Source organism: Tarenaya hassleriana, unplaced genomic scaffold, assembly GCF_000463585.1.
Source record: "Tarenaya hassleriana unplaced genomic scaffold, ASM46358v1 Cleome58, whole genome shotgun sequence".
Classification (NCBI taxonomy): Eukaryota; Viridiplantae; Streptophyta; class Magnoliopsida; order Brassicales; family Cleomaceae; genus Tarenaya; species Tarenaya hassleriana.
The window spans coordinates 574,124-592,576 of NW_010968329.1; the positions used below are offsets into that span (position 1 = coordinate 574,124).

General features: G+C 38.7%; 3 protein-coding genes across 4 annotated transcripts in view; 1 reads left to right on the forward strand and 2 right to left on the reverse strand.

Annotated features, from left to right (window-relative positions):
- LOC104798819 (protein disulfide-isomerase SCO2) overlaps positions 1 to 230 on the reverse strand; it is a 2,314-nt gene extending 2,084 nt beyond the window's left edge. Inside the window, exon 1 of the mRNA XM_010521022.1 lies at positions 1 to 230. Coding sequence (XP_010519324.1) covers positions 1 to 135 — 135 coding nt within the window. The 5' untranslated portion in view covers positions 136 to 230.
- Positions 231 to 8,418: 8,188 nt separating this feature from the next.
- On the reverse strand, positions 8,419 to 12,273 carry LOC104798798 (B3 domain-containing protein At3g19184). Of its 2 annotated transcripts, XM_010521000.2 has the most exons (8): positions 12,037 to 12,273; positions 11,746 to 11,847; positions 11,150 to 11,308; positions 11,027 to 11,058; positions 10,771 to 10,933; positions 9,350 to 9,556; positions 8,674 to 8,797; positions 8,419 to 8,598 (listed from the first exon to the last, which is right to left on the reverse strand). In XM_010521000.2, the coding sequence occupies exons 1-8, from the start codon at positions 12,169 to 12,171 to the stop codon at positions 8,579 to 8,581; spliced, it is 942 nt and encodes a 313-aa protein (XP_010519302.1). In that variant the 5' UTR covers positions 12,172 to 12,273; the 3' UTR covers positions 8,419 to 8,578. The 2 variants fall into 2 exon arrangements, with proteins under 2 accessions (XP_010519302.1, XP_010519303.1); XM_010521001.2 differs by lacking the exon at positions 11,150 to 11,308.
- Positions 12,274 to 14,336: 2,063 nt separating this feature from the next.
- LOC104798820 lies at positions 14,337 to 15,128 on the forward strand. The gene has a single exon (XM_010521023.1). The coding sequence runs from the start codon at positions 14,337 to 14,339 to the stop codon at positions 15,126 to 15,128; it is 792 nt and encodes a 263-aa protein (XP_010519325.1).
- The last annotated feature ends 3,325 nt before the right edge of the window (positions 15,129 to 18,453 follow it).

Genomic DNA, 18,453 nt, shown 5'->3' on the forward strand with positions numbered 1-18,453 from the left:
CGGGTTCGCGCCGCCGAGCGGGATGTCGGCGGCGGCGCGGCAGCGGAAGGAGACGGTGGAGGCAGGAGGTGGTGGCAGAGGGAGAACGAAGGGTCTGAGAGAGGGAGGAGAGAGGTTAGGGTGTAGTCGGAACATCTAAGACGATGGCTTTGCCGAAGCGGCCATGGAAATGGCGAGGGATATGAAGGCGATGATGAAGACAAAAAAGATTTAGCATTTGTTTTTTGAGCGTTTGGTTTGCTCATTCGTTTGTTTAGTTTATGAAATTATATATATTTTAATATTTCATATTAAATATAATTCGAATCTATATTCGATATAGTTTTATTTAATATTTTCTAGTATTTAATTATTTTATATTTGATTTGGTTTTTATTTAAATTTGTATAGTTTATTTTAAAATTTTCTATTTATTGGGTACTCCTATTTGGTGTTTCTATTCTCGTTCAATTTTGTTATGTTTGAATTTGATTATTTAAGAATTAGAAAAAATTTCATCTATTCGATTTTTATTTAGATACAAAGTTCGATTCGGTTTATTTTGGAATTCGATATTTATTAATAAAAATAATTATTTTTTAAAATTAAAATTCTATTTTTCAATTATTTATATATTTTGTTTGAATTTAATTGGGGTTCATTTTTTCGATTTTGAAAATTATATGTAATCAATTTTTATATTAAATTCGATTTCAAATACATTACTCGAACTTGGGTCGATTCGGTTATACATAACGGAATCGGAATGGCCACGTAACAATAAAATGATGAATATTGAAGACCAAACAGCCACTTCGTCTTCAAAGAAGCTTCCGACAGTATATTGTAAACTTCTTGAATTGGCTAAGGTATGTTATTCAACACAAACCATAAACTAATGTTTATGTATATATGTATGTATTGTTATATTTATTTTTATATATTATTAAAAATTTTATTTATTTATTTATTATCTTGATATAATCACGTCTATAATCCATATAATAAATCCGTACATCATGCAAGTATTTAAGGTCCCGGGTCTAGGATGAATGTAGTCGGGTCGAAGGTCCGAAAAACCATCATGGTTATAAAAAAAAAAGTATTTAGAATTATTTTGTCAAAATTTATGATTTTGGTAATTTTTAGTTAAAAATTATTAATTGAAGATTTTTTTGACAAAAAAGAATAGTTTAGGTATTAATTTGTTTGATTATCTTTTTTATATTGTATTCTTTGCGACGTCATATTTTCTTTATCTATTTGATTTCTAGTTTAAATTCTGATCAGTTAGTTAAATCAATCACTGAGATGTATATCGTCTTCCTGTTACTACTTACAGAAAAATTTTATATTTCACTAATTTACATTTTACACTAGTTGAGATTAAATTATCATGACTGGTGATCTAATAGTAAAAAAATATATAAATCATATTTTTATTCTAGATTCAAATCCAAACGTGGAAAAAAATATTCATTCAAACTTCTCTATTTTTCCAAAAACTGTAATTGGACCAAAGTAAAGACTAACTTTCGAATTATAAAAAAAAAGTGAGATTAATTTCAAATTCTAGAAACTAAACTCATGCTTTCTGTTTAAATGCACAATTTCTTTCTTTAACAAAAAAAAAATGCACAATTTTCTTGTTTAGTTATCATATCATTCCCATTATTTTTACAGTGTCACGAGTTTTCAAAAATACGAACCGATAAAATATATCGAAAATTATTTTTGGAAAATAAAATAGAGCAAGATATATCACATTTTGCAGGTAAAATCTTTAGACGAAATCCTCAGCCGCGGATGTAGTTTAAAATTTAAAATTAATGGGGGCGTATTCACTTATTTATTTGTTCAACTAAAAAAAGAATTTCTTTATAAAAATTAAATGATTTTAAAGAAAAATTTTAAATATCCCCATTATAAAATTATGTTTTGTTCTATAATTAAATTAAGTTTATCTCCACCTAAAATTTGTTCAGATTCTCCATCGGAAGTAGGGTGTCAATTGAGTCTCCAGACCTGAGGTACGAAGTTTGGTCCGATTCCACCCGAAAAATGTTAGATTTAGGGCCTAATTGTTCCGGTATGAAAAAAAATCAAACTTTTGGATCGAATTCAAGGCTTCGGATCGGTCCGAAGTTTTTTTTAAAAAAATAATTAAAAAAAATTACAAAGAAATTGAGCAGTCCCGTCCGGGTCAGCCCAACTTGATCTGAAGCCGAAATTTGTAGGGTCAACTTCGGATTCGTTTATATAGACCCGAAAAAATCGGACTAGCCCAAGCCTGAGCCTAAAATTTTTGAATCGAATGCACGCTCGGGTGGGTCGGGAAGTCCCTTTTCGTTTATCCACATGTACGAGTTCGATGCCCTTTTGAAGCACATCCAACGACCAACCACAGTACCAAGTAGTTCAAAGTTTCATCTTTTCAAAAGAAAGCTACACCCTTTTTCCGAAATCATTTCTGCCTATTCATGATCTTATGTATATTGACTAGGCCATTTCGTCAACAATTCTATTTTCCCAATACATTTTTTGGTCGACAACAATGTTGTTGTCAACATTGACATTAAACCATTATTGATCTTATGCATAACATTTGGAAGAATTCTCCATAAACCACAATGGAGTACATGATCTGCTACAGCAAAATTTTTGGGATTTCAGAAAGCATTGGCGGAAAAAGAGAAAGAATCTCTTTAGGAGAGATTCTCCCAGTGTGGCAAAACCGGACGTGGTCCAAAACAAGCGTTTTGGCTTAGAGGGTTAATGAAACCGTAGGCTCTCGAACATTCGATCACACATACTTGAGAGAGAGAAGAGACAAAGACGATTGGAAGACGATCTCGTCGGCGGAGCTTCAGCGGTGCGAGCTAAAGTTGAAAGTGAGTGATTCGGTCAGGTATATCTCAATTCCCGGTTATATTCTCTTTTTTTGTGAACGTTGAGGCAAGACACCAGAGTTGTGGTGCTCTGCTAGTTCTTTTTCGTTCTTTCTTCGCCGTTAGTCGATTGTCGGTGACTCCCGCAAAAATGTAGGGTCCTCGGGACCAAAATGAACCAAATTGAGTATAAAGTAGAAAATAATGATTCATGTTCTATTATTAATGAATGATACATACTTATAAAAAAATATAGAAGGATAGAGACAAACCCCTTTACATAACGTCTAGCCTAATAATGGGAGGAAACATGGCTTAATTACGGGAGGAAATGATGCATTTAGGTCAAATCCTATATACACTCTGCTCCTATAGATGAACATGTATCCAAATGTAGTAGGTTTTAGTCTTTTCCAATGGTGCATGTGTTGTCTTCATTTTCTTTGTCAACATTCCCCCTCAAGATTGGAACTCGATATTCAATGAGTCTAATCTTGGAGAGAAGCTTGTCTAACACAAGTGACTTGTGGCTTTGGTAAGGATGTCTGCAGGCTTGTCAGAACTCTTGATGTATGTGAGAGATATGATTCCTTGCGTAACTTTCTCTCGTATCAAGTGACAATCAACTTCTATGTGTTTCGTTCGTTTATGAAACACCGAGTTTGTAGCGATGTGAATGACAGCTTGATTGTCACAATGCAGTGGTATATGATTTGTATTGTTGATGACGAGGTCTCGTAACAAATCTCTCAACCACATGAGCTCACATGTAGTGTTTGCGATTGCCCTATATTCCGCTTCAGCACTTGATCTTGCCACGACACATTGTTTTTTGCTTTTTCACGACACAAAGTTTTCTCCCACGAACGTACAGTACCCCGACGTTGATTTATGGTCGAATTTATCACCTGCCCAATCTGCATCACAATATGCGACAATGTTCGAACATTTGTTCGTTCCATCCACACACCTTTGTTTGGTGATCCTTGAGATACTTGAGTATGCGTTCTACCATTCGCCAATGATGTTGACATGGTTTGTGCATCCATTGACTGATCTGATTAACAGTAAATCCTATATCAGGCCGAATAATACAAAGATAAATAAATTTACCCATGACTCGTCAATATCGTTCAACATCCGTGAAAGGTTCCCCCTCGTGGTGATTCTTGTAGCTTTCCTCAATTGGCGTCTTGGCAAGTTTGGAACCGAGTTTTTCTGTGGAATCAAGTAAATCAAAAATGTATTTTCGCTAGGAAAGAAACGACCCTCTACTTGTTCGAGTAACTTCTATCCCAAGAAAATACTTTAATTCTCCCAGGTCTTTGATATCAAATGTTTGCTTCAAGTATTCTTTTGTACGAGCAATGTCATTCTTATCATCTCCTGTGATAATAATATCGTCAACGTAAACTAAAAGAGAATGATAATACCCGATTCCCTCTGAAGAGTGAAAAGGGAGTGATCCGATTCACTCTTCACAAAGCCGTGAGAAGTAAGAGCATCATGAAGCTTCTTGTTCCAAGATCGTGGCGACTGTTTCAAGCCGTAAATTGACTTCTTGAGCTTGCATACTTCGTTATCAATGAAGGAACTTTCAAATCCTGGAGGAGGGAGCATATAAATCTCTTCTTCAAGATCGCCTTGAAGAAAAACATTTCTCACGTCCATCTGCCAAAGATCTCAATCAAAGTTAGTGGCAACAGATAAAATAACACGGACATAGGAGATCTTAACTGTAGGAGCGAATGTGTCGGTGTAATCTTCTCCGTATATTTGAGTGTATCCTCTAGCAACAAGTCGTGATTTGTAGCGTTCAATGGTTTCATTGCTGAGGTATTTTATCTTGTACACCCATTTGCATCCAACAACTTGTTTATCTTGCGGAAGAGGTGCAATATTATCTCCCAAGTGTTATTCTGGTGGAGAGCTTTAACTTCTGCAAACATAGGTTTTCGCCATATGGGATTATCTTTGGCTTCATCATACGATCTTGGCTTCATGTCATGGTCAAGTTTACTTAAAAACACTTGATGGTTAGAAGGAAATATAGAGTAAGAGGAATATTGCTCATTAGGATAGGCTACTGCATGCCTATTTGAATGTTCACACACGCATGTCTTTGGAGCTTTGGGTCTAGTGCTAGACGAGGTAATGGAGCTTCTAAATTGCCAGAGTCATTAACAATGCTCTCTTCTGAGTGTGTGAGCATTTTTTAGTGATCTACAACTAGTGGTGATACATTGTTTACCACATCTTGGTCATGATCAAGATGTGATTCCTCGACTACGGGGGAGGAGAGAGGGGCATCGAAGTCAGGAGCTATCTCGTCATCAAGAACTAAATCATCTGGATCATGTGATGGTGAGGGATCCTCAGTCGCACTTAAGGGGTCCAGCATAGGTGCAACATCGGGATGTGGCTCAAGAAACGAATGAATGATTTGACGTTGAGCAAAAACCCGATTCTCGTTGGGTATTGTGATCTCATCCAGGGCATTCCAAGGTTGCAGTGCAAAATAGACAGTATCTTCGTCAAATTTAACTTCTCTAGATGATATTTGGATGCGATTGTTGATTGGATCAAACACTTATAATCCTTTTGAGTAATAAAATATCCAAGGAAGACACACTTTTCGGGTCCAACTTGCTTCGTTGAGTTTCTGAAACAAAAACATAGCAAACACACCCAAAAACCTTTAAGTGATTAATAAGTGGTTTCGTTCGATTGAGTACCTTAAACGGCGAAGAGTCCTTAAGGCATTTAGTTGGGAGAGGTTGATCAAGTAACATGCAATCACCACAACATCTCCCCAAAAACGTTTCGACACATTACGAAAGAACATTAGAGTTCTAGCAACATCAATGAGATGGCGATTCTTCCTCTCGGCCACTCCATTTTGTTGTGGAGTGTGCGCACAAGATGTTTGGTGGACAATCCCATGCTGGAAGAAATAGTCTTGAAATTCTTTGCTTGTATATTCACCATTGTTGTTGGTCCGAAGACACTTAATCTGTCTATTGTATTGAGTTGAGACATATTTGTGAAATCCTTTGAAAATTTCAAACACATGTTCCTTTGAAGGTAAGAGTGTTAACCATGTATTTTCGAGTATTCATCTATGAAAGTAACAAAATACTTTTTATGATCACGAGTAGAGAATGGAGCGGTCCAAACATCAGAATGAATAAGAGCAAAACAATGGTCATATGTAGTTTGAGAAGTCGGAAATATAACACGACAATGTTTCTCTAGGACACATGCCTCACATTTTCTATGATCAAAACTAACATGTGGTAACGATTTTTTTAAAGCATTGTGATGAGGATGTCCTAGTCTAGCATGCCAAATAGAGTGAAAAGCTGATGAAGAAACATAATCCAAATTGTCTAACACATAGAGATTTCCTCGTGCGACCCCTTTTCCAATTGTTTGTCTCGTCTCAATATCCTGAAACCAAACTTCACTAGTATCAAAAGAAACTGAACAACGTAGATCAATACATAGTCTAGCAATAAATATTAGGTTTGTTGTGAACTCAAGAAGGAAAAGAGCTCGAATCTCTTTGTTAAGCAAAGTTAGAGCTCCTTGACCTCGTATACTTATGTTGTGACTATTAGCTATTGATACACTTCCATAAACTGGTTCAATGTGTTTAAGAAGTGAAGCATCAAAAATCATATGGTTCGTAGCATCTGAGTCAAGAATAATGGGTTTGTGACAAATTTGAGTAGTGAAGAAGACATTACAAGATTATTTTCTCAACCTTGAGATATTGCATGAGTGCAAGAAAATCTGCTTTGGTGACCTGACCTGTTCTCGTTGCACTCATGGCGTGATTCTTAGTTCCAACATCTTTGAACTTTGTAGTTTCAGATGTGGATAAAGGACCCAACACTTCGCTTTTGGATGACCAGGGCGTTTGCAATGGTCGCACATCATATTTTCTTTTCATGAGGTGAGGGATTCTCTTTGCGATAATGAGTAAGTTCACTTGACCCTTGGAAAAGTTTTCTGTTACTTTCTTCCCTTTTAACCATTGCACATAACCTCATTGAGAGATGGAAGTTTCTCTTGTCGATGGATATGGTAGATCAATGTGTTGTACGCACAATTGAGAGAAGAAAGTAACGCAAACACATTGTCTTGTTCGAGTCTCTCAGCAATAACCTTCGGATCAACCGACGGGGGTCGGAGATCGCTGAGTTCTGCCCGAATCCCATTGAATTCCCCAATATGTTTGTTGAATACCTTCTCTTCTTGTTGGAGACTATGCAAAGATTTCTTTAATTCATAAATACGGGTCAAGTTGGATGGATACATTACCGTAGATATTTTCAAGGGTATCCCATAACTCCTTTGCATTCTTGATGTGAATGTAACTGGACAGAACTTCATGATCCATCAAGCTATGTAAGGTGGCAAGAGCCAATTGATCCTCTTGATACCATTTGGTATTTTGGTCTGTTGTTTTTCTAGCTTTGGAGGTGTCTTCATCAATGGACTTCCTTTTGTTGTCCAGAGACACTTCTGTTCCGACCGAGATATGAGGCCAAAGCCCCTTGCTGCTCAATATGATTTGAGCCGAACGTGACCAGAGAGAATAATTGTCACCGTAAAAAATGATAGAAATCAATTTGGGATATGAATCCGTTTGTAGACAAAAGTTATATATATATATATATTTGGAGAGTTGACAGTAAAAATGAAATGAAAAAAAAGAAGAAGATGAAGATGATCAAAGATCTCGCTCTCATGAACCAAATTGAGTATAAGGTAGAAAAGAATGTTTCACATTCTATTATTAATGAATGATACATACTTATATAAAAATATAGAAGGATAGAGACAAATCTCTTTACATAATGTCTAGCCTAATAATGGAAGGAAACATGGCTTAATTGGAAATGATGCATTTAGGTCAAATCCTATATACACTCCTATAGATGAACATGTGTCCAAATGTAGTAGTTTCTAGTCTTTTCCAATAGTATACATGTTGCCTTCATTTTCTTTGTCAACACCAAAACTCGTTAAAAACTCGATGTTATTTAATTTTCTGCACAAACGAACGTCGGAGACGAAAACGGGAGGGAACGTTTCCACTGTAAAAAACAATAAAGCCAAGAAGCTCTATCTATGTTTGAACACACCTTGTGTATACAATATAAACAATCAATAGCAAGTGGGGACTTCGGTTCGAAAATTTTGTTTCACACCGATCCAAGTTGGTCTGAACCAAATAACATACAGTTCAAATTTGATATATTTTTTTACAGAACCGAATAAGTTATTCCCGAACCGAGCTATATAAATATCAAACTGAATCTATCAAATATTAAACCAAAATCCAAATTATTTAATGTGTAAATATTATGGCTTGGTAGTATTTCTAACAATACCACTTTGAACCAAACCATTTAACATTCGTTTCTAGTTTGATACATTTTTTCATAAAACCAAAAATATCATTCTCGAACAGAATCGCTTGAATATGGAACCGAAAACCGACACGTCCAGCCATAAGCGAGTGTTATCCTGCCAACGTACATACACACGTAACACCTCGTCTTGAGCCATGCAAATTTTGTTCTTAAACCAATACACAAAATAGTTTTTGTCGTCATGACCTAACGGGCCAATATTACTTGGACTCATCAAAAGGAAAGTGTTTGGTTGAAGTTAGTTCTACGTTATTTCCTGTCAAACCTTCACATCCTTCTCCCTCTGCCTGCAATTAAACAGTTATTAATGGAGCAATTAGTTTGTAATTACGATTCCCTAATCCAAATGGATACAACATTACCTCTTCTTTTCCTCTTAGCCGTGCCCTTCAACTCTTTGGTTTCTGTTCCATTCTCGCTCTCGTTCTCTTTATCACCTCCATTTGCACAGAAATCGTCGTCGTTATATACTCTGATGATATAAACCTAACAAAGGCATAAAAAAATAAAATTTGGGGAATGAGTTTTCATCTAATGCTACAGGGAAGTTCTTGGTAAAGCATCTCAGCATTAAAAAATGCTCGAGACTTGTTTCTAAACCACGAGTTACTTCCACTTTTATGTATATGCCCATGGTTCGTGGGTTAGAAAAGTTCAAGATATATATATTTGTTTTTGATAATCCGGAAGTTCACCACAACCTTGGTCCAACTACATCTTTCAGAGTACCGGAAAAATCCAGCTGAATGCCTCTCCAATGTTTGGATTTGAACCGGGAAAAGAGAATGTTTTGCATGTTATCTTACCACTAGATCACCAAGTTTGGGTAAAGTTCAAGATATTATGAGTATAATGGTATTATTGTCATTATGTAAATCATTTAACCTACGATTCCCATTGTATTTTCACTAATAAAGTACGCTGAGAATATTTACCTCACAGTTTCACTTAACCGTTTGACTAGAATTATTCGCATAAGCCTTGGTCCAATATACTAAAAAATAGATAAACAGAAGATTCGGGTATCAGAATGTTTACCTTAAACTTGGTCGGAGCAACAAGCTGAAATAGGAGGGCATCTCCATCGACGAGTCCGTGATTGATGGAGAAGCCTCTCCATCCTCCGCTCAGCCCATTTTTCTCGGCCAGATACTTTGTAGGGAACTCCTCTCCTTCTTCATCAACCAAAGTGACCATTTCGTCACATTTTGGTAGGTGCGCCTTGCAGAACCGCAATGGCAATCCCTGTGTTCGAATTCAAGAGGGAAGAGGCAGGTGAATCAAAGAGAGAAGAGTACCAGGGAACGTGAGAAAAATCACACAAAAAAACCATTTAACTAACTAATTTATGCCAAATCAATATGTGAAACTTCTAAATATAACCGCAAATATTAAAGTATTACGAATCCACACATGAGCAGTAACTTCACCATTGTCACCATGGATGACTTCAAGGTGGTACCAAGTCTAGAATTCTTCCGAAAACCTGAACCGTCCATCCCAGCAACCTTGACGAATCTAGACCGTCCGTTTCACTTCTCCACCTGACTAAGGCGGCTATAAATAGGCCATCCTTATTTGTATAGATCATCTCCGCCTTGTACTCACTCAAACACTCTCCTTTGTATATTTTCCCAATCAATACAATCGCTCGTTGTTTTCTTTCCATTATCTTCCACTGCGTTAATTCTTTTAAGGCTTAGTTCCATCCAAGTATCTAAGTGTCACACGGCTTGAGGTCCAAACATACTATAAGATTTTGGCGACCTACCACTAGGGGTGGTAAAATAACCAATAATCGGGGCAAAGTTAACCGATTTCAAGCCTCAAGTTGGGAAGGGGAATGCAAATTCTAATCACATGGCTTGCTCCCGTCCCTATGATTAGTCTGGCACTCAGTCCAGGACATCCGGTTACCAAAAAAAGAAGTTAACCGATTTCCTGATATCAGATGAAGTTGGATTTAGATTTAGGTTTGTAACCGAAACTACCCGTAATCAGATTTGGATTTCGTAGCTTTATAGTTAGAGTATCCAACATAACTAGAAAAAATATACTTTACATTTATTAAAAACTATAATTTTTTCCAGTATTTCTTCAAATTACGAATTATCCTTGAATCTTTCTTGAAAATTAAAAGAACATCTCTAATATTTATTAAATATTAGAAAATTATTTAGCTTTTTTTTTAGATTTGGTACCAACGGTTACCGAAATTTTTTTCGGATATACGTGACCCATATGTTTAGGATCAGATTTCAAATCTGATATCCGATATGTTTGAATCCGGATTCGGGTATCAAAAAACTTTTTGGTATCCCGATCCATACTCCACCCTACATACAACACAATTTTGTGAAGGGTCAAAAATTCATTATTTCCTTAGACGATGGAAAATGGTGGAATATCAAAACTGCAACTCCTAAGGCTTTTACCACTTTAACTCGATCTTTACCTACCAGCCAGAATCCTCCAGTGACATGAGATTGAAGCATTGGCTTAACAAAGCTCGGGAATTCTGGTTCTAAGTTTGACTGAAGCTTCTTAACCCTGTCAATAGCATACGCTCTCTCCTCATCCGAAGCATATTTTCGATTCAGCAAATCCCTTCGTCGGTAGGTTCTGCAAGCAGAATCATAGAAACAGATTATGAACAAACGGTGATGGTTTGAAAGAATTTGTATTCGACACCGAGATTGCGTTAGTTGACCCGACCTCCGTGGCCTATGCAGAAGTTCTAGTCCAAGCTGCAAGAGAACAAACCAGGAAGTCGAGATCAACACCTTGTTAGAAGCAATAATGGGAAGCAAACCAATTTTAACATCACACCAACCCCACTTTGACGAACAAGCATCCAATGCAACTAAGATCTGGGTTCAAGACCCACTGACCCAGGCTGAGAAGATTTTGATAAGCATAGGTGCTAACTTCCGTTGAAGTTCCAAAATCTTCTTCAAATGAAGAAAAGAGAGCAGAAACATTTCGGTTCACCTGTTTCTGAGGAAAAAGGAAACTCCTTTCACATGAATTTCTGCGGTAGACATCTGACTACAGATTAATACAACCCTAGCAAGGAAAAGGACTCGAAAAGCGAGTCTGCACTCTCGATTGATCTCACAGGTAAGAGATTTCCGGTTCATGCTACAAGAATAGTATATTTCCAACTAAACAACACCAGTAAAAAAATGAGCATTTTTCATCAACAAAATCAAATGGTAAAATAGAGCAAACCCATCAATGCCAATCTCCCAAAGAAAATATCTAAACTACTTCAACTTTCTCGTGAAAATAGTTTGTTCGATGATCAAATAGGCAAATAATCTGTAACCAATATCGAAAACATGATCCCATTGTCAATAAATCGGGACTCTTAATTAAAGGAGGGCACCAACTGAAAACCTCTGTGTAATTCAGGTTTAGGGTTAAGGCTAAACCTCTGTGTAATTCGGAGCCGGCTTGAGCGCCATTCGGCTCGACCTCCTGACTGCCGATGAGTCCACAGGCTGCCGCAGCGCTCGTGGCTTCCCTCTCTTCATCTGCACTCACACAAAACCCACAAAAAAGAAGTTCGTCCATTGCCTAAGCTAAAAGAATTGGCATTTCAAGCAAAATCTGAAGAAAATCTTCCGAAACATCAAACCTCAGAAAATATTACTGAAAAATAAAAAATGAAAAACCCAGAAACAGAGAAAATCAGGTGTCGGTATCCAAATCGTGTTACCTACCGGAGACGGCTTCAGAGAAGAAGAACCGCGAAGAGCCTGAGCGAGCTTGTTGAGATTAAGCTCCTCCATTCTCTTCTTGTTCTCTTCGAGCCTCTTCAGGCGAAGCTGCTCATAGTTCAGTTCCGATTCCTCCATTTTTTTTTTCTAGGGTTTCTACGATCTCTGATTTTGAAGAGGAAATGGGAGGGAAGGAAGAGGAAAGAAAAGTGTTTTTTTTTCACTGGGCAACACCGTTGGGTTTTATTATGGGGAGATGCATCAATGATCAATCTCTACTAAGTACATCGTTTTTATTTTGAATTTTTTTGTTCTTTAAAGGTTCAATAGAGAAAGTTTTTATTTTGTAAATTTAAATTTTTAAAAAATTTAGAAAACTAATTTATTGAAAAAAATTAATTAAAAACCAAAAAATCTACTTTTTGGATTTACAAATATTATAAAAACAAAAAACCAAAAGTTAAGATTCAAAATCTAAACTAAAAACTAAACTAAAAAATTCAAAATAAATAAAAACTATCATAACACAAAAAATCTAATTATTATTATTATTATATATGATTAGAGAATATAGATGTCAATGGGTTTGGCTCAATCCATTTAGATTTTAAAGATAAACGGATTAGATTGGCTCGATCCGTTAATAACAATGGATTGGGTTGGATCGATCCATTAATAACAATAGATTGGATTGGGTCGATCCATTAAACCTTTTTAAATCTATTTATATATTCATATACTAATTATATATATATATATATTATTAATATGTATACTCATATAAACTAGGTATTGATATTTTAATAATCAATTCGGTTTATAAGATTCAATAAAAATATATACGAAATCGGATATTATATTATATTAGGTAGTTTATGAAAAAAATTATATATTTTCTTAAAAAAAATCAGATTTTTTCGAGTTTTTTTTAAATTCGATTCGATTTGATGTTTTAGAAATATTGCCGTTTAGATTTTTTGAACGGTTTGGTTCGAAAACAACATCGAGTTTTTCAATACGTTTGATTCAAAAATGGTACTGAGTTTTTCGGTATGATTCGAGTTTTTTGGTACGATTCCATTCGGAACGGTATCGAGTTCGTTTTATACGATTCAAATTTTTCGACACGATTCGATTCATAAATGACACCGAGTTTCTTGTAACGATTCGATTCGGAGCGGTATCGAGTTTTCAATGCGATTCGAATCGAAAAACACACCGAATTTTTCGATGCGATTCGAATCGAAAATGGTACCGAATTTTTCGATACAATTCGATTCGAAAATGACATTAAATATTTCGATTCAATTCATATAGATATATATGTATATATATATATATATATCTATATGTGCTAATATTTATATATCTAAATATAACAATTTTAATTAGTTATGAAATAAATTTAATTTTAACTAAGTATATAACGAGGATTTAATGAGCTAACCATTTAAACTATGGGTTTAATGGGTCAAAATCCATTTAACCCATTTTAAAATTTTAGTCAAATAAACTAACCCATTGGAGTTTATAAGTAGTTCGGGTTGGGTCAACCCGTATAAACCGATCCATTTTGATATCTCTATATACGGTTTTTCTTGGAAGTGTCCATTTTATTCTGTCATTGTAGTTCTACTAGCTCCTTGCGACTTGTGATAGCCTTGACTAGTTCTATTGCTAAAAGACAATTTTCGTGATCAATCGCCCCTAGACAACACGCTGTCCAGTTCGGTAAGATAAGTGCATGAAGGACACTTTTGCGTTTTGCTGCAAGGACTTTTGATGGCCTTATATATTGTTTACAATATGTTATACGATTGAAATCTAAAAATCGTTCTGTTACGTGGAATTTGTGTTTGAAATATAAACTATTAAAATGAACCATGAAATTTTGGGTTTTGGACTTCAAAGATATATTGACTTTATTGATGGATCTGAGTTCTTAAGGTGTTGAAGTTCATAGGTATCTATGGACATCTCTCTCCTTATCCTATAAATAGTGTAATAGGGATATGCTAAAATCACGGGATTTGATTGTATCATGTGTAGATTACGTTAGATTCTCTTCTCCTTGATTCAAACTTCTATATATTTATACAAATCTCACTGTTAATGATAAGAAAACATTTTTCCAAAACCCTAAACTTGTTTATAGTATCAGAGCCACCATCACAAGACTTTTTTTTTTCCTACTCCTCTGCCCGCCTTATCTCTCAGCACACAGACGTCGTCACTGTCTATGACTCGTCCGCCCCTGCTCCGCCTTCCTCCCTCCTTCGGACGTTGTCTCTCCTGTCCCTGCCATGGCAGCCAACACATCCTCCAGCACCTCGGCTCTCCCAGTCGACACTGTCACTCCCTACAGCACTGATAGCCCGCTCATCAACATCAACGTCTCCAACGTCACCAAGTTGACAGCAACCAACTATCTCACCTGGAGCATACAGATCCGTACCTTACTTCAAGGGTACAACCTTGATCTTTTCCTCGATCCGGCTCAAGATCCATCTCTGACAGTCACCGCCGGCACAACTGTCGCTCCGAACCCTAACTTCCAGCAGTGGTTCAGACAAGATCGTCTTGTCTTCTCGGCTTTGCTCGGATCCATCTCCGGGACTTGTCAGGCGCTTGTTGCGTCCGCTGCTACGTCTGCTGCTGCGTGGACGACATTAGCTCAGACTTACGGCCGATCGAGCCAAGGTCACGTGAAGCTTATCAAGGACCATATACGTCGATACACGAAAGGTACTAAAACCCTTGATGAATACATGAATTTCTTCAAGGCAAAAGGAGATGAATTAACCCTACTTGGAAAAACAATGGATCACGAAGATCTCGTTGATCTCATTCTTGCCGGCCTCGGTGATGAGTACAAACCGATCAAGGATATTGTTCAAGCTTGGGACACAATAATCTCTTTTGTAGAGCTTCATGAAAAACTTTTCAGTCACGACATTGATCTCACGGTTACGGCTCCTCTCCTAGCCACGCCAGTCTTGGCTCATGTTGCTCAACAAGGCTACCGTCCCTCCTGGCGTCCTCCGGCTCAGAATGGTCCTCGACAATTCCCAGGCCCGAAGTCTCCTCGGCCATGATTCAGATAGAATCGCGGCTCGGCTTCTTGATCACCTCGGCCATACCTCGGCAAGTTCCATCTCTGTGGCATACAAGGCCACAACGCTCGGACATGTCGTCTCCTCCCGTCCGCCGGCAATACTTCCCCGGATCAGCAACATCAGCTTGCTGCCATGCCTTGGCAGCCGTCGGCATACCCGGTTGTAGTCACCGCGCCACTGAATCCGTCATGGCTCCTTGACTCCGGTGCTTCGCATCATGTCACTACCGACCTTGCCAACCTCTCCATGCACTCTCTATACCTTGGAGGTGATTAAGTCACCATCGGAGATGGTTCTGGTCTTGCGATAACACACACGAGTTTCTCTTCTCTACCCTCGCCTCATCGCCCTCTTTTGTTACAATGTCCTTTTTGTCCCGTCTATGCATAAAAACCTACTGTTCATTCACCAATTATGTCAATCTAACAATGTTTCGGTCGAATTTTTTGCTCGTTATTTTCAGGTGAAGGACAAAAAACGGGAACGACGTTAGTAACCGGGCCGCTCCGTGATGGTGTGTATGTTTGGTCGTTTTCTCCTCCTTCGTCTACCTTTTCCAATAAGACGTCGGTTCTTGCACTTTCGAGTGTCAAGTCTTCTCTTTCGCATGACACTCTAGGCTAGGTCATCCGTCGAAAGACGTCCTTAACTTTTCATTTCAAAGTTTTCTCTACCATTGTCGCATTCTTCAAACCGATCGAGTGTTGTCTTGTGAACCATGCTCCATTAATAAAAGTCATAAGCAACCCTTTTCGATATCTTCGATTTCTTCTTCTCGTCCACTCGAAATTTTATATTATGATGTATGGACCTCTCCCATTCAATCCTTTGACGGGTACAAATATTCCGTTATTTTTGTCGACCATTTCACCCGTTACACATGGTTCTATCGCTCCGTCGAAAATCTGATGTTTTTACAATATTTACTCGGTTTAAGCCTCTTGTTGAAAACCACTTTAACACTAAAATCGTCACCCTTTATTCAGACAATGGTGGAGAATTTCTCGCACTCCGAAATTTTCTATCGACTCATGGTATTTCTCATCTTACAACACCTCCTCACACACCCGAACACAATGGCATGTCTGAACGTAAACATCGCCACATTGTTGAAACGGGTCTCACACTTCTTTCCCAAGTTTCCATTCCATCCAAGTTTAGGACCTTTTCATTTTCGACCGTCGTTTATTTAATAAATCGGCTTCCGTCTTCGGTAATCGGCCATCGCTCTCCCTTCGAGCTTCTCTTTCACACGATACCGAACTATACCAAACTTCGAACCTTTGGTTGTCTTTGCTACCTGTGGCTACGACCCTATACTCGTCACAAACTTGATCCACGCTCTACTCCTTGTGTTTTTGTTGGTTATTCTCTAACACAAAGTGCTTTTCTTTGTCTTCACGTGGCCACGTCTCGTTTGTACGTCTCCTGTCATGTCACCTTTGTCGAAACCGAATTCCCTTATTCTACACTTCTCTCGGCTTCTCTTCACTCCTCGGCGCCGCCACTTCTGTCCGTGGCTGGGCCCACTTCTCTCGTCCCGATTTGGCCGCCGACATACACACATGTTGTGACAACCCAGAGTACCGTAGGAGGGCGGGGAGTGATCGCCGGTGTAGAGGCACGGACAAGGGGCGGCTCCTGACGAGCTTCTGGGTAGGGGGTACAGGGATGAATCGAACACACCGGAATGAGAGAGATTCGAGGGCTATATAGGTATGAGACTATACAGTCTAAGATAACATAAAAGAATTAGTTGAGCTACTCATAGCAACAAGGTGCACCTACCTTTTTGGTTGACTATCCCGACAGAACTCCAAAGTTAAGCGTGTTGACTCTGGAGCAATCTCAGGATGGGTGACCTACTGGGAAGTGTCTCGGTATGCATGCGAGTGAGGACAAAACACGCTGAAAGGTCTCGGGTTGCTGTGTGAGGGCAGTTTCGACAATTCGTAGCGGCCTCGAGTCGTTACACATGCGCCCACGCCGATCCCGTGTTCTTCTCCTTCGCCACCGCGAGTGACTGATTCGCATCCATCCGCCTTCTCCTGCCTCCTCCAACAGGTATTGTCACCAAATCCTTCGCCCACCTTGCCCGATACTCATGAACCTGTCACCTACACAGCCCATGCCGAGTCATCTTCCTCCGTACCCGAATCGTTCGCCGACACCCCAACAAACAACCATCCCATGATCACTCGCTCGAAAAACCATATTACCAAACCTAAGGCCAAAATCTCCATGTTCGTAACCTTAGACCCTAGCCGAGATTTGGAACCAACGTGTGTTTCGCAGGCTTTGAAGGACCCAAAATGGAGAAGTGCAATGACGGAGGGGTTCAATGCCCTGCTACGCAATGACACATGGAGCCTTGTACCACTGCATGACTCTTACAACGTCGTTGAGTGTAAGTGGATTTTTCGGACTAAACATTTATCTGATGGCTCTGTTGATAGGTACAAAGCCCGTCTCGTTGCCAAAGGCTTTCACCAAAGGCCTGGCATTGACTACACTGACATTTTCAGCCCGGTTATCAAACATGCCACGGTTCGCGTTGTGCTGAGTATTGCAGTTTCAAAGGGTTGGTGCCTCCGACAGCTTGATGTCAATAATACCTTTCTTCAAGGCACCCTGCAAGAAGACGTCTATCTTGCTCAACTGTCGGATTTTGTAGATCGTGATAATCCCACATTTGTGTGCAAACTTCACAAGGCTTTATATGGGTTCAAGCAAGCTCCTCGTACATGGTACAAGGAGCTATGTCGATTTCTTGTCGACTCTGGGTTTGTTAACTCACTTTCTGACACCTCCTTATTCATTTACAACCGTGATAACGTTATCATTTACATTCTTGTCTACGTTGATGACATCATTATCACTGAAAGTAGCAAGGTGTCGGTACAGGAGTTCATTGATCGGGTGGCACGTCACTTCTCCATCAAGGATCTTGGCGATCTCTCCTTCTTCCTTGGTGTCGAAGTCACCCGGACACACACTGGTCTTCTCCTTAGCCAATGAAGATACATCTCGAAAATTCTCTCCCGTCACAACATGTCCACGGCAAAACCAGTTCTGACCCCGATGCCATCCTCTTCGGCGTTACACCTTCACTCGGGCAGTCCACTTGACGATCCTGGCGAGTACCGTCAAGTGTTGGGCAGCTTACAATACCTCATCTTCACCCGTCCTGACACTGCCTTTGCCGTCAACAATATCTCGCAGTTCATGCATCGTCCAACTACTGATCATTGGTAAGCCGTGAAATGGATCCTTCGGTACCTCAACGACACTCGAACTCTCGGCA

Coding starts and splice junctions, on each gene's coding strand:
- LOC104798798 (XM_010521000.2), bottom strand. CDS start 12,171: ATGGAGGAATCGGAACTGAACTATGAGCAGCTTCGCCTGAAGAGGCTC. Junction 11,848..12,036: donor CTTCTCTGAAGCCGTCTCCG/GTAGGTAACACG, acceptor GTGTGAGTGCAG/ATGAAGAGAGGGAAGCCACG. Junction 9,557..10,770: donor TCACTGGAGGATTCTGGCTG/GTAGGTAAAGAT, acceptor ATTCGAACACAG/GGATTGCCATTGCGGTTCTG.
- LOC104798820 (XM_010521023.1), top strand. CDS start 14,337: ATGGCAGCCAACACATCCTCCAGCACCTCGGCTCTCCCAGTCGACACT.